The sequence below is a fragment of the Oncorhynchus tshawytscha genome, linkage group LG07 (assembly GCF_018296145.1).
Source record: "Oncorhynchus tshawytscha isolate Ot180627B linkage group LG07, Otsh_v2.0, whole genome shotgun sequence".
NCBI classification, from domain to species: Eukaryota; Metazoa; Chordata; class Actinopteri; order Salmoniformes; family Salmonidae; genus Oncorhynchus; species Oncorhynchus tshawytscha.
The window spans coordinates 27,277,050-27,296,063 of record NC_056435.1 but is presented as its reverse complement, the minus strand read 5'-3'; the positions used below and the strand labels follow the sequence as shown (position 1 = coordinate 27,296,063).

At 43.0% G+C, this 19,014-nt stretch overlaps 1 protein-coding gene across 4 annotated transcripts in view; it reads right to left on the bottom strand.

Moving 5' to 3' along the window:
* Window positions 1-10,502, bottom strand: part of sema3fa (sema domain, immunoglobulin domain (Ig), short basic domain, secreted, (semaphorin) 3Fa) — a 72,920-nt gene extending 62,418 nt beyond the window's left edge. For all 4 annotated transcript variants that reach the window (XM_024426598.1, XM_024426599.1, XM_024426600.1 and 1 more), the window contains exons 1-2: window positions 10,142-10,502; window positions 7,216-7,375 (exon numbers count right to left, since the gene is read on the bottom strand). In XM_024426598.1, the coding sequence (XP_024282366.1) occupies window positions 7,216-7,330 (115 nt within the window). In that variant the 5' untranslated portion in view covers window positions 7,331-7,375; window positions 10,142-10,502. The remainder of the gene's footprint in view (window positions 1-7,215; window positions 7,376-10,141) is intronic.
* Window positions 10,503-19,014: the final 8,512 nt, after the last annotated feature.

The following is a 19,014-nucleotide window of genomic DNA, read 5'->3' as shown; positions in this document are numbered from 1 at the left end:
CGTTGGACAGGCCGCCTACGTTGGACAGGCCTCCTACGTTGGACAGGCCACCTACGTTGGACAGGCCTCCTACGTCAGACAGGCCGCCTACGTCAGACAGGCTGCCTACGTTAGACAGGCTGACAAGCAGATCCCGGAGATAAGGGAATCTGTTCTTTCCCTGTACAGATTAGGAATTCATTTGGATGGTGTGCCTTTATAACTCCATGGAGCGAGATTGCAGCGTGAATAACTATTTGGTAATGGCTCTGTCTCGTCACTGTCGTCCTGCTAACATGAACTACTCTGCTCACACTAGTATAAACTGCATCAGCCTGCCTGCTTTTCATTTGCTGTCCCTTCGCGTTGATTGAAGAATAGTTTTGAAGTCTTTCTTTTAAATCCATGACATCATTTGGAGAGGGGAGAGCCAGGGATTAATAGCTTGATGGTAGAAATATGCCAGCCATTATATGACAGGGCTGACATAAAACGACACAGAAAAGAACAGAGGAGAATACTTGGGAACAAACATCATTATGTTGTCAACCAGAATCACATGTATTTATTTTCCGTGCTATAGCACACAATATTTTGCCTACAGCAGGTTTTCAAAGTTGAGTTTGGTCTGCTTCGTGTTAAACATTTTGCCATGGAAAAAAATATACCACCCTCCCTCTTCTCCCCCAGTGAAAGTCTGGTCACTTCAGAGACCTTGCAGACCTGGCAGTTTCCCCTTTCCCCTTTGGAGCGTGCTAAAACGGGGTGCCCCAGCTGTGGGAAGCACGCTAGTCACTCCCCTCCCTCCCTCCCTCCACCTCCCCTCCCAACCCCTTATCAACAAGCAACAAGAGAGGGTGTAAGGAGAGGAGGAGGAGGAGGAGGAAGAGGAGGAGGAGGAGAGGAGGATACATACAGAGAAACAGAGACATGAAGGACACTATATTTAGAGCTTGAGTTGTCACCTTCTGTTTTTCCTCCCTTGAATAATCCCAGCTTGACAGCACGAATCCTGCGGAGCAGAGGTTGCTGGGATATACCACCCCGTCATCTCCGGAGAGAAACACAGCCAGCGAGATAATCATGTTCTCTCCAGGCTTGCGTGCCACAGCCACCTCATATAATTCTGTTGAAGCAATTTGTCAGAGGCCTTAGCGATGAAAAAAATACAGACGTGAAGGGGAGCTATGAGCCTGCTGACCATAACAATGCAGATACACATTTCATGCATGGGAGTCGAAAACTGGCAACCCAGAGATCTCCATCCACCGCCCCCCAATCTGTAGATCAGTGGACGAGCACCAAACCCACTAGACCTAAACTATCAGACCGCCCAAGTGACACGTGGGAACTGCACCGACTTGGCTTCTCAGAGCCCATTCTGCAAAACACGCAGCAAAGGCATGACTGCATGTGTTACAAATTGTCTGTCCGGGACAGCGCTGTGCATCTTTTTATCAACGTTTGTGTACACACACAGCCGGCAGAGAGGAGCGAGGGAGGGAGGGAGGAGGTGGGACGCAGATGACATATGACACGGCAGCAGCAGATGTGCAGAGCAGAGGGGGTGGAATAGCTCAGTCACAGTAGGGAGAGGAGAGGAGAGCAGGCAGGCAGGGGCTTTGACATTACATGCGTGGACTGATGTACTAGATATGTCAGCTGCCCCTTACATTGTATGTCTTACATGGCACATGCCATCCTTACCTAACAGCAGTGGCTCTCTGTGTCAGCTGGGTTAGGGGACTCCATGCTACGGAGGTGGGAGGGTACACATCAATAGTCAGCAAATGATGCCAATCATCAAGATATTTGTCGTCTCTTTTTATGTTTCTTGCTGGGTCTATGTGATGTCATTCTGTCAGGTGCTGCCTGTACCTGGTCATGTGGTCAGATACCCTGGAACCATAATCAACTTTAAGACAAATTCATCAATGGCCTCTTAGGCAAAAAGCCGCCACCTCTACCTGCATGCCTTGAAAATGAAACGTTGAGTAATCGCGAGTAGCGGACATAACCGGAGACCCAGACACGGTTTCCCCGGTGATCATTATACCTTTACAAAGTTTCATGTCTTCTAAGTGAACCTTTGTTTAATAAAAAAGGGAGAGGCAACGGTTATTGAAGGAGTCAGTGGATATGTCATAACTGACTGGCAGTGGCAAGCAACAAGCCTTGTACTGTACTGGTGGTTTTGATTCTGGTCTCATTGGGAGTGTTGCACCCCGAAACCGTGTCCGTGTCAGTATGTCGGTCTGGAGCCCAGGGCAGGTTTTTGTTCTGCCTGGGAAGACTTGGGAAGGGTTGACAAAGTCACCCTGGGTCTGTGCACTTGCTGTCTCTTGGCAGGTTAGCTGTGGATAAGCTTTCAGCGGCTCATTGATTGCTGAGGGCCTCTGTTCTGGTAAGGCCTGCCGGGGCACTTAGCTCTGGCTCCAGTGTCACACTTACAATTGACCCAAATAAATATGAACCTTGGAGCCTGGGAGAGAGATGGAAGGAGATGGAGGGAGATAAACGCATGGGCATCTAACTCTCTTTGTTTCACTATTCGCACACACAGACACCCACGCACCAACTAACCCACACAAACACACACACACACTCCCACCTCGTGTCCATTACATGGAGACCTGACTGCAGACTTTTCTCCTCTCACTCTCTTGTCTTTCTTTCTCGGCTGGCCATCTCTCTCTCTTTTAGACACTGAACGCTCAGTCGCAAGGCTCTCAGACAGACAGAGCACAAATGGACTGCCATAATGCTCCCCCTTTCAGCAGACACGTCAGCAAGGGTATCAGACAACCCATACAGTGGAGAAACGAACCACAGGCAGGCGGAAAGCTGAGGAAGCACCTTTCAGCAGGCCATTTAACCCTGAATAGCTTTTACTCTCTTACCAGCCACAGTAGGCATAGCACTATGTCGGCCCGCGGTTATTTTTCTTCTTCTACTAATCTAAGAAATCTGGGCTATTGTAATCGCAGAGCCAGAGAGCAACAATGAAGGAAGTCTAAGTGAAGGTCACTGTGAGCAGCAGCCTAATTCACCGAACAGGGGACGCAGACATATAGTCAGACACGATCTCTCGGCGTTAACATCGTCCACCCTGAGAGCAAGGACAGGAGAGGTGCGCTAACGCTGAGCTCTTTGGGCTACTGTGATCCCGATTTAAACCGTAAGGTTATGTGACAGAGAAAGATAAAGCGAGTTGGGGAAAGAAAAAAAAGCCAGGGGAAGTTGAAGTGACCTTGAGTTTTTTTTTCCTTTCTCTCCCTCGCTCACTGGCAACTCTGTTTCCAGGTGTTTCACCCTGAACCAAAGGCAAAAGGAAAACAACGTTAAACGCGTTCAAATGCGACTGAAAATTAGTGTAACAAGCTATTACTAGCTAATACGCTCCCATTCTCCCAGGGTGTGGGGGCCGTCAGTTAAGCCCAAGTGTGACTGGATCCTGTTTTTTTGGGGGTCATGACCCTGGGGAGCCCCACACCCTGAAATAGCATGTAATTATAGAGCTTGTTTGAGCATAAATAAGAAGCTAGAATCAGAAGCTAAAACCAGTCAGTCCTACTCACTCTTCACAAACAAAGACAGCAGAAAGGTACACTGAATAAGGAACACAACAGTGGTGCTTTGTTTGTGCTGCAACATTGTATTACAACCTCCACCATCCACTTTGTCAGCATCTAGTATGGGTCTCAGCAATGTCAGTAAACACACTCTCTCTGTTCTTTGAAGACCCAAGTGCCCTCTTTATCTCATAACCATCAAATCTGTTGGCTAACCAGCCTGTGATGAGCACTTTGAAAATGTGTTTGTACTTGTATGTGAGCGCGCATGAGTGTTTTTGTGTGTGTGACTGTAGAAGGGAGAGCTTTATTCAACGGTGCTGTAGTGTATACAATAGGTGTAGATGGTGTGCCTGCCTTTCCTAACCACTGTGCTGGGAATGAATCATAGTGAATCTGCTGTCATGTCACAATGGAGTTATGTGATGGCTAGCATGTGACGTGTCTCTCCCCTCTCCCCTCCGGGCCACCGTTTAGCATGTAAATCCTTAAAGCTTTCACTCATTCAGCAGAAAGCTTTCTCTCTCTCTCTCTCTCTCTCTCTCTCTCTCTCTCTCTCTCTCTCTCTCTCTCTCTCTCTCTCTCTCTCTCTCTCTCTCTCTCTCTCTCTCTCTCTCTCTCTCTCTCTCTCTCTCTCTCTCTCTCTCTCTCTCTCTCTCTCTCTCTCTCTCTCTCTCTCTCTCTCTCTCTCTCTCTCTCTCTCTCTCTCTCTCTCTCTCTCTCTCTCTCTCTCTCTCTCTCTCTCTCTCTCTCTCTCTCTCTCTCTCTCTCTCTCTCTCTCTCTCTCTCTCTCTCTCTCTCTCTCTCTCTCTCTCTCTCTCTCTCTCTCTCTCTCTCTCTCTCTCTCTCTCTCTCTCTCTCTCTATACTGTAACATTTATATTAAGATACAACCTCAATTTTGAACTGATGACAAAGGTGCATTAAATGGCAATGTGAACCAACATGACACGAATGTGGATTCAACCAGGGTAGTTGCATTAACTGAAAAAAATGCCTCTTATATCTTAGATGCATCAGTCCAAGGTCTCTGTGAGATTGTCTGTAGCGCAGGTAGCAGGAGCCTACAAGCACTCAAGTCCTCATCCAAAGAAGGAAGTGCTTGTATATATATATATTCAAAGCAATATCCAAAGCAATCAATAATGCCAGACATACTAAATGAACTCCCAAACTTGTTTTAGTTACTCTGTCTGACGGTCTGAGTCCTCCTCAACAGATAGGGCTGGCCAAAGTCTAACCCCTCTGATGACCAGCACAAGCCACATTAATGCCACAGGTTAGCTTCTGCATTTTGCCAACACAGTCCACAATGTATAACTGTTCCAATAGACAGAGATTGCCAGCATGAACCAGTGGGTACAATAGGTTGTGTAAAGCTTGGAGCATTGAAAACAAAAAGCTTGTTAAAAACAGTTGGATGGTTATAAGGAGATTAGAGTTGCATTTTCAAGAGGTTGTTAAAATTCAGTCGAGCCCCCTTGGAAAGCTCCAAGGAATCTTGCCCCCCCATGTGTATGCTTTGTAAAATGTGTAGCTAATTATTTGGCTCACCAAGGTCCATAAAGGAATCAATATGGGCACATTTAAAAGCAATTCCCCTTAGTGTGAGCCAAAACAACACAATTAGAAAATGTGCAGCTCATGTTCAATTCTAGTCACCAACAAAGTGAAGTTGCTCTGTCAAGCATATAGGGTCGTTCCATTTGATTTCAATTTTTTTTTGACCTAAATGCCAAAAACATTCAAGAGATATCGGTGCTCAAAGTTGACCAATTTTGCATACCCCACGATGCCATGAGACATCCAAGTATTCATTACTGGAAAAGATTAACGGAGTTTGATATAATTTCAAATCTGACAATGTTTTCAACCTATCTGATAATTTTTAAATACAAATTAGGATTCATTTTTAATTTTTACCTTTAACGTCAACGACGTAAAATGCGTAAACCCCCATTTTTACATATGTTGTAACTTAGACACTATTTTACATCGTTTGATGTGTTTGTGTTGTGCCCACCATTGGTTGAGGCACAGCATGCTCAGGGAGGGTATAATTTCAATCATAGAAATAGGATTCAGAGAATGGACATATACCTTCAGACCAGTGCAATGTAGCTGAAACACCATTGAAATTGAAATTGAATTGAAATGGTAACTTCCAATCACTACCACAAAGATGGCCGCCAGTCCACCCACCATCGAATGTCAACTTATTTGGGAATTGTCTATTCCATTATTTATATTTAAATAGGTTTCCTATACAATATTGACAGTATAATTTAAAACAACTGATATCCCCATTCAAGTCAACATTCTCTGATGTGTGGGCTTCCAACAATCTTTGTGGCCCAATTTGAGTTTAAAATGTCAATTTTATAAGCATTCGAGTACATTTATTTTCCAGAATATGACACCCACCCTGCATTCAAGAGCATGCAACATTATAAAATAGATAACACTGTTTGTAAAGCTTTTAAATGATATCAAACTCAACCGTTAATCCTTTCCAGTGACTAAGACTTGGATGTCTCATGGTATGGCGGGGAATGCAAAATGGGTCAACTTTGAGCACCTCAATATTTTAACATTCAGGTCCAAAAAGTCCCTTTCTGAACACTTCTAATATGGGCAAATATGTCTGGAAAGTTTTGTTCAAATCAAAAGGGATGTGGTCAAAAAGGGATTGAATTCAAATGGAACAACCTTATAGATTTCTCAAAAACCAATGAATAACAACAACAAAAAAGGAACTGATTTAAAGGAAATTGGAAAGAAATGACCATTTTGGAGCAGTGTGATTGTAAACTTGAAACCAGTGGGTTGTGAAGACCAACTTAATTAGAGAGTGAAAACCGACAAGTAAGCAAAAAGAAAGAGGGAGAGTGAGAGTGAGAGAGTGATAGAGTGAGAGAGAGAGAGAGAGAGAGAGAGAGGGAGACTCAGGTTGCCCAATTCCACATAACTCACAGGCAAAAAAAAAAAAAAAAAAAAAAAAAGTGCAGAATCTATTCTCATTCTCCACATGAGTTGATGAGGATTTAATAAAGACATCTGGAGGTTTAGCGAGGCCTCCTCTCCTTTGAGCTCCACACCGGGGTTCACATCACGATTAGCGCTACATGCACACAGTGCAACGGGATTGATAAAGCATCAGAGATTATGGTACACCATGAAGGTCCACTTTCAAGGTACAGTTCACTACACAGACAGGACCTCACGTGCCAATTTAAGTATTCATAATACACTGGGCTCTGCCGAGGGCAGACAAAGCGCTGTTGGAGGACTGTGGCAGTCAGTCAGACAGTCTGTTTAATGAAGATTTGGTCTCTGGCCCTGACCAGTAGGCACAAACAGCACTTCTTCTCTCCCCTGCTCATGTCTCTCGTCAACCTCCTCTCTCTCAGCAGATAATCAAGCTTCAGCCAGAGAGAGGTGGCTGGGCTCACACTGACACCACGGTGTGCCAAGCACGTAGCTGTCTGTAACGCCTTCCTAGTCCCCCTAAACCCTACATTTCACCAAGAGCAAACACAAAGCTAGGATGAGCTGGGAAAATAAAAGCAACCACTAAAGCTCACATACAGGGAAATACTATTTACCTGTTTCAGAGTCACAGAGAACCACACCAACTAGGCAAGATATCTAAAAGTGTGTCTTACCTTTGAAGGAGAGGAAAACCCGAGGGGCAGAGAGGGGCTCAATGGGCAGTGTGGGCAGTGCCTGGGCCGAAAGGGCCAGCATGGTGGACAGCCACCACATTTTGTCCCACAGCATGGTCCCTCCGCTTACAGAGAAGAAGAGGAGAGAGAGTCCAGGTACCTGGGGAAAGAGAGGGAGAGAGAGAGTGAGATGATGATCAGCTCTGTATCACAGCCCCATACAAAAACCTCCAACACACACACATGCCACCAGTTTTGTGGGTAATACTTTACAAAGTAACGTGTTACAGTAATAATATTACTTTTTGCGGTAATGAGTAATATAACGAAGTAAGATTCCAATTTAAGTACTGTATTACAGTTACTGATCAACGAACAGCATGTTAATTTTGCTCGCTGTAGAATTCCTTCTCGCACCTTTTCCCTTTGCTTAGGGACTTCAGTCTCAACACATCAGCTATATGTGACCTGGAGAAAAAAGCTTTCCAAGCCAAACCTTCATATCATAACAGCTAACTGCTATACACAGCCTACATTATTGTCACCATATTAGCTAACGTCATAGCTAGTCAACATGCCTACTAGAACTAACGCGTTAGTAAACCCGCGACAATCATGCAGTACAGTGTACAGTCAGCAAGCAGTTTAGCAATAAATGTAAAAAAAAGCTAAACTTACCTTGACTTGGAAGAGTTTGAGTGTTGGCTAGCCATAGCCAGCTAGCTAACATAGCATCCCTCTCTGTTTGAGCCGGTTGTTTGAGTAGGCTAAACTACCTAGCTGCATTCACTAGCTAAGTGAAAGTGAAAAGAAAACTACAAGGAAATATCTCTCTTTCTCTCTCTCCCGCTCTCTCTCTTCCTTCATTTTTACATACATTAATTTATCCAAAACTGTTCAACTATTGTCTTTCTCTCTCTTTGAGTCAACTACTCACCAAATGTTATGTACTGCAGTGCTAGCTAGCTGTAGTTTATGCGTTCAATACCAGATTAATTCTCTGATCCTTTGATTGGGTTGACAACATGTCATTTGATGCTGCAAGAGTTCTGATAGGTTGGAGGACGTCCTCCGGAAGTTGCCATAATTACTGTGTATGTCTATGGAAGAAGGTAAGAACCACAATCCTCCTAGGTTTTGTATTCAAGTCTATGTACCCAGAGGAGGACGGAAACTAGCTGTCCTCCAGTTACACCATGGTGCTACCCCACAGAATGCTGTTGAGGCTACTATAGACCTTCATTGCAAAACAGTATGTTTTAATCAATTACTGTGTTTGGTGAAATGTGAATATATTTAGTATAGTTTTATCTGAAAAGGATACGTTTTTTAATGGTTCACTATTTTTATTTTTATGAAGTTCACTGAGGAGGATGGTCCTCCCATTCCTCCTCTGAGGAACCTCCACTGACATGCACCATATGTGGACAAAAAAGGAATACGTTGTGGGGGACTTTTATTTTGACATGACCTAAGCAGAAAATGAGTGGGTCTACAACAGACCTACCGTTCAAAAGTCTATTTAATAATATAATATGATGCTTTAGTTATTTTGTCTCAAATCCCCCCTTCATAATGACCAACCATCCCGCCCACCAGCACAACTTGAACTTCTGGCTTCGGAAGGACTCTTTTGTACAACCCAATACAATTGAAAGCACTGCTAGTGTATGTAATACATCCGCAACGCTAAAAGCACCCAGGATAGGCCTATTTAACAAAACAGCACATTAGTAAAGATAATTTAAATATTGTGCTTGATTTATTGGGTTTTGAACCCATAAAGGCTATTTAAATACGTTCTTTGGCCATATATTACTGTTCTGTTCGGTCATGAGCGTATGGGTTAAAAACTTCCATAAAAGGACGTTGGATCACGTTCCGAATGAGAGCGACTATCCATTTAAAAGCGCGTCTCGGCAAATCTTTTTTTTAATATGATTATTATATTTAACCGATATTTAACTAGGCAAGTCAGTTACAATGACGAGTCAGTTACAATTTACAATGACGGCCTATACCGGCCAAACCCGGACGACGCTGGCCCAATTGTGCGTCGCCCTATGGGACTCCCAATCACGGCCGGTTGTGATACAGCCTGGATTTGAACCAGGGTGTCTGTAGTGATGCCTCTAGCACTGTATATATGAACTCTTTTGTTTTTTTGTTTTTACGCAGAGGCTTTTTGCAGCGGTGACAACAGAGATGGGCCACCGCTGCTTAATGAATATAAAAGAAAACACTACACATTCCTTATTTATTCGGGAATGGGGTTGAGGCTATAATTAACGAGAATAACATTAAAAGTCTGTGCAATAGAAAATGAATTAGGCTACGCTTAAAATATATTAGGCTGGCTATAAGTGGGAAAATGTTCCTGTTATAAGCGAACAACGAACAGTCTTGACTTTTCACACAATTAGGAGCGCAGGCTTCTGCAGCCTGTTGTTGAATGAAGAAACTTGAACGCTATAAAATGCTGGCTTCTTGTGAAGCTCGTGAGAAGTAGCTGAAAAGACCATGCAAGAGCTCCTACAGCCGTTTGAAATGCAGAGATATTATGGCTAATATCAAGCCATAGCCTACCGGATCTGAACGCTTATATGGTTCCTCGTGCAGCCATACAGCAAAAATAATCAATAAATCATAAATGTGTAGGCCTAATAATAATTTAAAAAATAACAGAGACCTAACAAAGCATCATTAACTTATTGTTTGGCTAAGTGGACTGAAAATAATAATACATAAGAGACAATAGGTATAAATCACCAATTGTAGTTCGACTCAATTACTGGAGGCATTGTTTTGATAATAATCTCTTAGGATAATAAATAATTCAACGCGGACATATGAGTCATGATTTGGCTGAAAAAAACCTTATGCATGAAAACATTAGATCAATTAAGTAGCCTACGGTTGTGCCTACCTGGTTATTATTGCCCGGTGGAAATTACGCAGATTCCAGTCATAAGAGTCATTTAGAAGGCAGATAACAAAATCCTACTAAATTCTCCTTCTCCGTCCCCAGTGTACGAATGAAGCCGCGGAGATCCTGCACGAATCCCCAGCAACAAAGCTATGGATCCAAATGAACTTGGCAATCACCTAAGCTTGCAATATTTGTCTCCTACTCTCTACCCTTGTCTCGGTCAATAGTGTACAATCCCACTTTGTTGTTCTCGTTAATATCTGTTATTCCTTGAAATTGAGGAGTTGCTAAAGTTGACGCGGCGCACTACACCACAGACAGCTCTGTAGGCTACTGAAGGGGAGACGCATTGGCAGGTGAATGCAGTGCGCTCGCCCGTAGCCTACATAGACACACACCCATGGGGCGGGAACTTACCTTAGCTGCAGACGCATCTGTACCGCCCCCCTGAAAATGATGTGCCTGTAACACAATGGCAAAATTCAATCAGCATCCAGATCCCAAAAGGTAGAGTAGGCCTAACTTCAAAACTGGACGTTTCAGAATATCCATTTTACTTTTATACATAGCCCCTAGACTTAGGATATTTACTGTGTTGGTGATTTACATCGGATCACATCAGACATGAATCCATCCAGAGTATTGCAGTAATGTCTAGAGCTGCACTCGCAGCTTCCGTGTGTTTGAAAATGTCTGCAACTTCCAGAGTCGGTCCTTGTGTCATTTTTTTGTCACTCGCATATTCTCTGAAGTTTCGTCTGCGAAATATGCAAACGTCTGTGAAGTCGAGGAAGAGTGCCACTTAAGTGTACTGAGATGGGTGATGCAGAAAATGTAAGCCACATCCTGGAAGAAAAAAAACGAAGCCGCTGGGGAGATGAGAAAAAAAACTCCATTCTGTTTCAGAGGAAAGGGTTGCTGAGTTAATACACAGCACAAAGGATTATCTAAGATTTGCTTAGGCTTTTGAGTAAAACCTCATGAAATCTCAACTGGGGCATAGATTTTTCATAGATTTTGAGCTTGTTTTCATGGTGTCCTGCACACTGTTCTTTTTGCATCAGTGAAGCAGATCCCACATTGTGTGTGCTACTGAGAGAACGAGAGAGCATGCATGTGTGTGAAGGGGGAAGGGTTCTGATGACAGCAGTGGGATGCTTGGCCAGATCTGAGTAAACACACCTGATGCCAGATCAGCCCATTGTATACTTTCAACAGTCCAGCTGCCTAAGCAGAAAAGGGAGTGCGTTTGTGAGACCTAACCTGACGGAGGATGGACTGTTATGTTTTGTGCCTAAAGTGTGCTGTGCCTCATGCAGTGCTTTTTATTTGCAACACTCCCAACATGCTTTCTAGGCTACCTGACAATGGGCAATGACGTTCGGATGGAGTACTATTTAAGCAATAAGGCCCGAGGGGATGTGGTATATGGCCAATATACCACGGCTAAGGGCTGTTTTTATGTACAACACAACGCAGATTGCCTGGTTACATCCCTTGCAAGTTGCCTTATTGCTATTATATACTGATTACCAATGTAATTAGAGAAGTCAAAATAAATGTTTTGTCATACCCGTGGTATAAGGTCTGATATACCACGTCTGTCAGCCAATCAGCATTCAGGGCTCGAACCACCCAGTTTATAATGAGTGTTAGGTGGGAGCAGACAGCAGAGCCATATATACACAGTGCACAAAACATTATAAAACGAGTTGTTTGGTATCCTGGATGCTGATTGGACAAGCAGCGTTCCAAGTCATGCTGTGTAGGCTGTCATAGACACCCCTATGCCGGAAACAATGTTTCACTTTTTAATTTTGATCCATGTAGTACCATACATTGGCAACCGATCATTCAAGGCAGGTGGGGTAGAGACCCCCTGTTTAGCTGTTTTTTGTTGTTGCCTGTTTTGCATGGTTATTTTGGCATTAATATGTGTCACATATCAGTTTGTAAGCAATATTTAAAAAAATATATATAATTGAGTTAAATTAATAAAGCCGCATACAAACATGGTCTCTTTGCTTTGTTGAGTAAAGCAGCTCCAAAATGCAGGTGTTTCAGCCGAGCTCAGTGCTTTCTGTGGTGGTGGGGCAGCCAGTGGAAAATAGGGAGTGTAGGGGTTGGTAATGATATCTAGTTACCCCGTGATTGGCTCAGTGTTCTGTCACTCATGGGAACACTACGTCACCACAAAATCTACAGGGAGAGCACGAAAAAAATGTAAGTCCCTTGGGTGCTGCCATAGTTACATTAGAAGTGCCCATCCAATGAGGTTCAAGGTGATTGGCCACAGATAAAATGACATCAAGTCACGTTATATCAAGTCGACAATCTACTGGCAAATCCTTTTCAATCCTTGTCATATGAAAATAAATTATGAAGAGAAATTATAGATAAAACGTATCGGTGCTCATCGGCCATTGTACATAAACATTACACAACAAGTTGGAAATCGCAAATTCAACAATGAGTGGTTTTGAAGGAATCAGTGGCTAACTGCAAGCGTTGGAAAGCAATCAATAGCCTGCTATTCAGTGGAGTGGGTGTGTGGTCCAAGTCTGGGTTTAAGGCTCTCTTTTCCACATTTAAAAGGATTAACATTCAACACAGTGGGCCAGAAAAAGTTGAATACATTGGCCATGCTGTCAATCCAGCATGACTTCTGCCGTGTTCAAAACAACTGGAAACTCGGAATTGGGAAATCTCAGACTTCAGCGAGTTCACGACAACTGGGAACTTCGAAAAAAACAAGCTCCGACTGGGAAAATACATTTTGAACCATCATCCAACTCGGAAGTCGGGAACTCTGGTCTCTTTCTAGAGCTCCGAGCTGAAGATAACTAGCATTATGATTCGACCATGTTTTTTCCGAGTTCACAGATGTCTTGAAAGCACCATAAATCCAGAGAATGCCAGACTTTGGTGACAAAATTTGCCCGCAAAGGACCGCCACACCTCCTTCCTGTTCAAGTGAGCACAGCACAACAAGGTGTGTCCAAAAATGTCTTGCATCCTGCTGCATAAATTATATAATATGCCAGAGCGATATGTATACTGTAGCTAAGAAAGTAATACTAAGTGTATGCTGTGTAGTAAGTAGACCATGTGCCTCAACCTAATAATTTGGTCCCTTTCCCCCTCCTAACTTAGCCTACTGTTCTGACTTGGTCGTGCACATGTAGCCTATAGCCTGTTTTAGAGAAATGTCATCATTGAATATTGTAAGAGCTTTCATTGACTGCTTATATGCCCCATTTATTTATTCTACGGGTCTGACTTGGTGTACAGGGAGAATACTGTAAGTACGGCACATGTTCTGAATTCTGTCGCTGTACATTTCAAAATTGCTTAAAAAATAGTTATTTTGACTATGTCCATCCTAGCTCGCTCATTAATCAAAATTACGGATTGCCTCTTATCCGCTCGTCGTTCCCTTATGCCATAGTTTGTACATCAATTGTCAATAGAAAACACATTTGTTTAACGTCAGCTATGCTTTTTTTAAAGGCAGTAAATGAAGCGGAATGAACTGTTTCTCTGCCAGACAAGGCTCCGCTGATAGCCAGGTGTAGTGATAGTAAGAATTCACTCCATGGTGCTGAAAAGAAAGCTCTGCTGCTGGGACAGCTTTATGTAGGCCCTAACAGTTTGTGGGCACCGTTTGTCACTGTTATCGTGCTATTAATGTACTGTTTAGTGTTGTGTAGTGGCTTTACTGGCATACATCTGAAACGTTGTTATTTTATTTGCCCCACTAAGATTTACATGCTAAAATCGCCACTGGTACCATACATAGAGTGAACGGTGCCCAGAGGAGATGAGTTCTACTTTTTCTTAGCCAGTCAAAATCAAGCATCAATATCATTATCATCGACATATCCAAGTAAATAATCCCAACCACTTTGCCAAAGCACAGCCCCCACACCACTAGAGTGATATCAACAGACCACCAACTTACTACCCTGAGACAAGGCTGAGTATAGCCCACAAAGATCTCCTCCACCGCACAAGCCCGAGGGGGCGCAAAACCGAACAGGAAGATCACATCTGTGACTCAACCCACTCAAGGGATGCACTCCTCCTAAGGACAGCATGGAAGAGCACTAGTAAGCCAGTGACTCAGCCCCCATAATAGGGTCAGAGGCAGAGAATCCCAGTGGAGATAGGGGAGCCGGCCAGGCAGAGACAAGGGCGGTTCGTCGCTCCAGTGAATTGCAGTCCACCTTTGCACTCCTGGGCCAGACTAAACTCAATCATAGAAGAGATGAGTCCTCAGTAAAGACTTAAGACTTAAAGGTAGAGACCGAGTCTGCGTCTCTCACTTGGATAGGCAGACCATTACATAAAAACTGAGCTCTATAGGAGAAAGCCCTGCCTCCAGGTGTTTGCTTAGAAATCCTAGGGACAATAAGGAGGCCTGCGTCTTGTGACCGTAGCATACGTGTAGGTATATCTTGCAGGACCAAATCGGAGACATAGGTAGGAGCAAGCCAATGTAATGCTTTGTAGGTTAGGAGTAAAACCTTGAAATCAGCACTAGCCTTTATAGAAAGCCAGTGTAGAGAGGCTAGCACTGGATAAATATTATCACATATTTTGGTTCTTGTCAAGATTCTAGCAACCGTATTTATGAAAAATGGTCCCCCACCCAAAGGACATCCAGCCAACTTGACACAACTGTAGGAAGCATTGGAGTCAACATGGGCCAGCATCCCTGTGGAACGCTTTCGACACCACGCAAAGTTAATGCCTCAATGAATTGAGGATGTTCTGAGGGTAAAAGGAGGTGCAACTCAATATTAGGAAGGTGTTCCTAATGTTTTGTACACTCAGTGTGTGTATACTGTCTATATACAGTGCATTCGGAAACTATTCAGACCACTTGACTTTTTCTTCATTTTATTAGTTTACAGCATTATTCTAAAATGTATTCAAAACAAATTTTCCTCATCAATCTATGCACAATACCCCATAATGACAAAGCCAAAACAGTGTCCTAGACATTTTTGGAAAAATAAATAACAACAAACTGAAATATCACATTTACATTATTATTAAGACCCTTTACGCAGTACTTTGTTGAAGCACCTTTAGCAGCGAGTACAGCTTTGAATCTTCTTGAATATGATGCTACAAGCTTGGCACACCTGTATTTAGGGAGTTTCTCCCATTCTTCTCTGCATATCCTCTCAAGCCCTGTCAGGTTGGATGGGGAGCATCACTGCACAGCTATTTTCAGGTCTCTCCAGAGATGATTGATTGGGTTCAAGTCGGGGCTCTGGCTGGCCAACTCGAGGACATTCAGTGACTTGTCCGAATGCCACTCCTGCATTGTCTTGGCTGTGTGCTTAGGGTCGTTGTCCTGTTGGAAGGTGAACCTTCACCCCAGTCTGAGGTCCTGAGTGCTTTGGAGTGGGTTTTCATCATGGATCTCTCAGTACTTTGCATCATTCATCTTTCCCTCGATCCTGACTAGTCTCTCAGTCCCTGCAGCTGAAAAATATCCCCACAGCATGATGCTGCCATCACCATGCTTCACCATCGGGATGGTGGCAGGTTTCCTCCAGTTGTGACGCTTGGCATTCAAGCCAAAGAGTTCAATCTTGGTTTCATCAGACCAGAGAATCTTGTTTGTCCATGGTCTTAGAGTCTTTAGGTGCCTTTTGGCAAACTCTAAGCGGGCTGTTATGTGCCTTTTACTGGAGGAGTGGCTTCCGTCTGGCCGCTCTACTACAAAGGCCTAAATTGGCGGAGTGCTGCAGAGGTTGTAGTCCTTCTGGAAGTTTCTCCATCTCTACAGAGGAACTCTAGAGCTCTGTCAGAGGGACCATAAGGTTATTGGTCACCTCTCTGAACAAGGTCCTTCTCCCCTGATTGCTCAGTTTGGCTGGGCGGCCAGCTCTAGGAAGAGTCTTGGTGGTTCTGAACCTTTCAATTTAAGAATGATGGAGGTCACTGTGTTCTTGGGGACCTTTAATTCTGCAGAATGTTTTTGGTAGCCTTCCCCAGATCTGTGCCTCGACACAATCCTGTCTCAGAGCTCTACTGACAATTCCTTCGACCTCATGTCTTGATTTTTGTTCTGACGTGCACTGTCAACTGTGTGAACTTATATAGTAGACAGGTGTGTGCCTTTCCAAATCCTGTCCAATCAATTGAATTTACCACAGGTGGACAAGTTGTAGAAAATCTCAAGGATGATCAATGGCAACAGGATGCACTTCAGCTCAATTTCGAGTCTCATAGCAGAGGGTCGGAATACTCATGTAAATAAGTTATTTTCTGTCATTATGGGGTATTGTGTGTAGATTGCTGAGGATTTTATTTTTATAATAAGGATGTAACATAACAGTGTAACGTAACAAATGTGGAAAAAGTCAAGGGGCCTGAGTACTTAAAAAAATATATATATATATATGGCTCTGAGTGGGAGAACATTCTGGGAGACAGGTAGTTGGAGAGGATATATGTAATGTAGAATTTTCTATCATATTTTTCTATGTAAAAAAAAATAGGTTAATTAAAGAGAAAGTTGGATATGTTATTGGTTGCAAAAGTTGGATATGTTACTGGTTGGAGATTGTATAGTTCTGTTAATTTGTCTGTCTTATACTGTATAAGCATTGCTGGTTAAAGGCCATGCCATATTTAGTTTAATCAAATTTTAAAGGCTCATTGTTTCTTAGTGGCATTAAAAATGTATTGTAAAATGTATTGTAAAATGTATTGGTTTTAATTAATTCAAGTGTTTAAATGAAAGTTTTTCTGAAGAATTAATTCTTCCAACAGAAGTGGCTGCTTTTCATTTTGGGTGGGCTTGGTTGCACCGAAATTTACGATCATGTCACTCACGTGCAGTGCAGATTTTGAGCAAAGTTGCTTTATCAATTGAGGAGAACATTAGATTGGTCTTGCCAGGAAGCTAATCCTGAAGACTGATGCTGTACCGTCATTAATTAACAGTGGATCAGTGGATCTTGCATGCGCTAACCATAATGTAAGTCAGGGGTTCTCAAACTTTTTCACTCGTGGTCCCCCTTCCAGCATTGGGGAACATCCCATGCCCCCCTTGCATGCACACTCCTCATCCCTCTTTTTTGCATGTTTAAAGTTAATTTCCTGCAATTCTACACATTTTGTCATGGGGTGCAAAGAAGGCTTTTCAGTTCTAAAGCGAATGTTCTTGTCACGGATCCCTCCGGAACTTTCATTACGCACACCTGTCCCCTATTCCCACTGATTAGTACTTGTATAAGTGTGCCCTTTGGTTTCCATTGGGCTGGTGATTATTGTTACAATGTCCGTTGGTGCATGTGAGTATTTGTGCTGTGTGTTTTGGGCTTTCGTGCCCTTGTGGATTGCGCAGATGATTACGGGTCTCGTCCCGTGTGTTAATCATTGTGCGCGTCTGTTATTTATTTGAGGTACTCCTCACTCTTTTGTTTGGGTTTCAACCCTATGTTTTGTATAGTGTTTATTTGGGCTTCGTCCCATTTACACGGCACGCTGTAATTTGGGAATAAAAATCCCTGTTACGCATTCCTGCGTCTGTCTCCCGAAACACTTCATACCAACGTGACAGTTCTTGCAATTCTATATGTTTTGCCATTTCTAATATGTATTCGTGTGATATTTTATTAACAAAAAAATGACACCAACATCTATAGCTAAAAAACCTGAATATAAAAAACTTTAGCGGACATGGGCTAAGTTGATCTGGACATTTATTACAAGTCATAAGTAGCTCTCTAAGGTAAGCAATGACTAAAATGACAAGGGGAACTGATGATGCACTACCAAATTTCGAAATGGCACCTTGTGCAGTCTACTATTATAACTTTCAAGAGTAAGTTAAAAGCCAGACTGAGTTCCTAAAAAATAAACACTAATGTAAGTATCAAAGTTTGATGAGTCTGAAACAGTGGCTGTGGCTATAACTGTGGCGGCTTTGACATGTGAATGGTATATTTTCTGTGACATACCTGAAAGTCACTATATGGTGTTTGTTCTTCTATCCCTAAGCCCCCTACATTGAGTCTGAGAACTGCCAGCACACAGCTAACATGAAGGAATGTTGTCCACAAAAGGAGTTGGAGTGTGTATCGTATTTGTAATTTACTCCTGAAAATCATATCTTGCAATCCCATTGTGTGGGTTGTTGTCTTGGAGTTGATGTAGCTTGTGTGATTGGGGCTAATCATGATGATTAGTGGGTGGGTGGGGGGGTATTATTTTTTTCACTTTCTGTCTCCTTTTGTCTTTCCGTTATCAACAAGCTGTAATGATAGACATTTTAGAAAATTCTACATCTACTCTTGTCTGCACATCTTCCCAGGCAACCACTGCAGCAGAAATGCCAGGATACAAAATCAGCTTTCCCAAGACAAAGAAGGGGCTATTTATTTTTTTAACCTTTATTTAACTAGGCAAGTCAGTTAAGAACAAATTCTTATTTTCAATGACAGCCTAGGAACAGTGGGTTAACTGCCTGTTCAGGGGCAGAACGACAGATTTGTACCATGTCAGTTCAGGGATTTGAACTTGCAACATTCCGGTTACTAGTCCAAAGCTCTAACCACTAGGCTACCCTGCCACCCCATTTATGCTGTGAAGACAGACCCAACATACTGTAAGTCCAGTGGAGGCTTTCATAAAAATAAAAGTTGGAAACATTCAAATAGTCATCCTTTTTAGATAAAACTATACTAAATAGTTTCCCTTCACCAAACAATTGATTAAAGCACACTGTTTTGCAATGGAGGTCTACAGTATCCTCCAAAGCACTCAGTAGGGTAGCACCATGGTGTAGCTCAGGCCTGGGAAAAGACCATTCCGGAAGCTGTATGTGGCCCGCGACCTGATTCAAT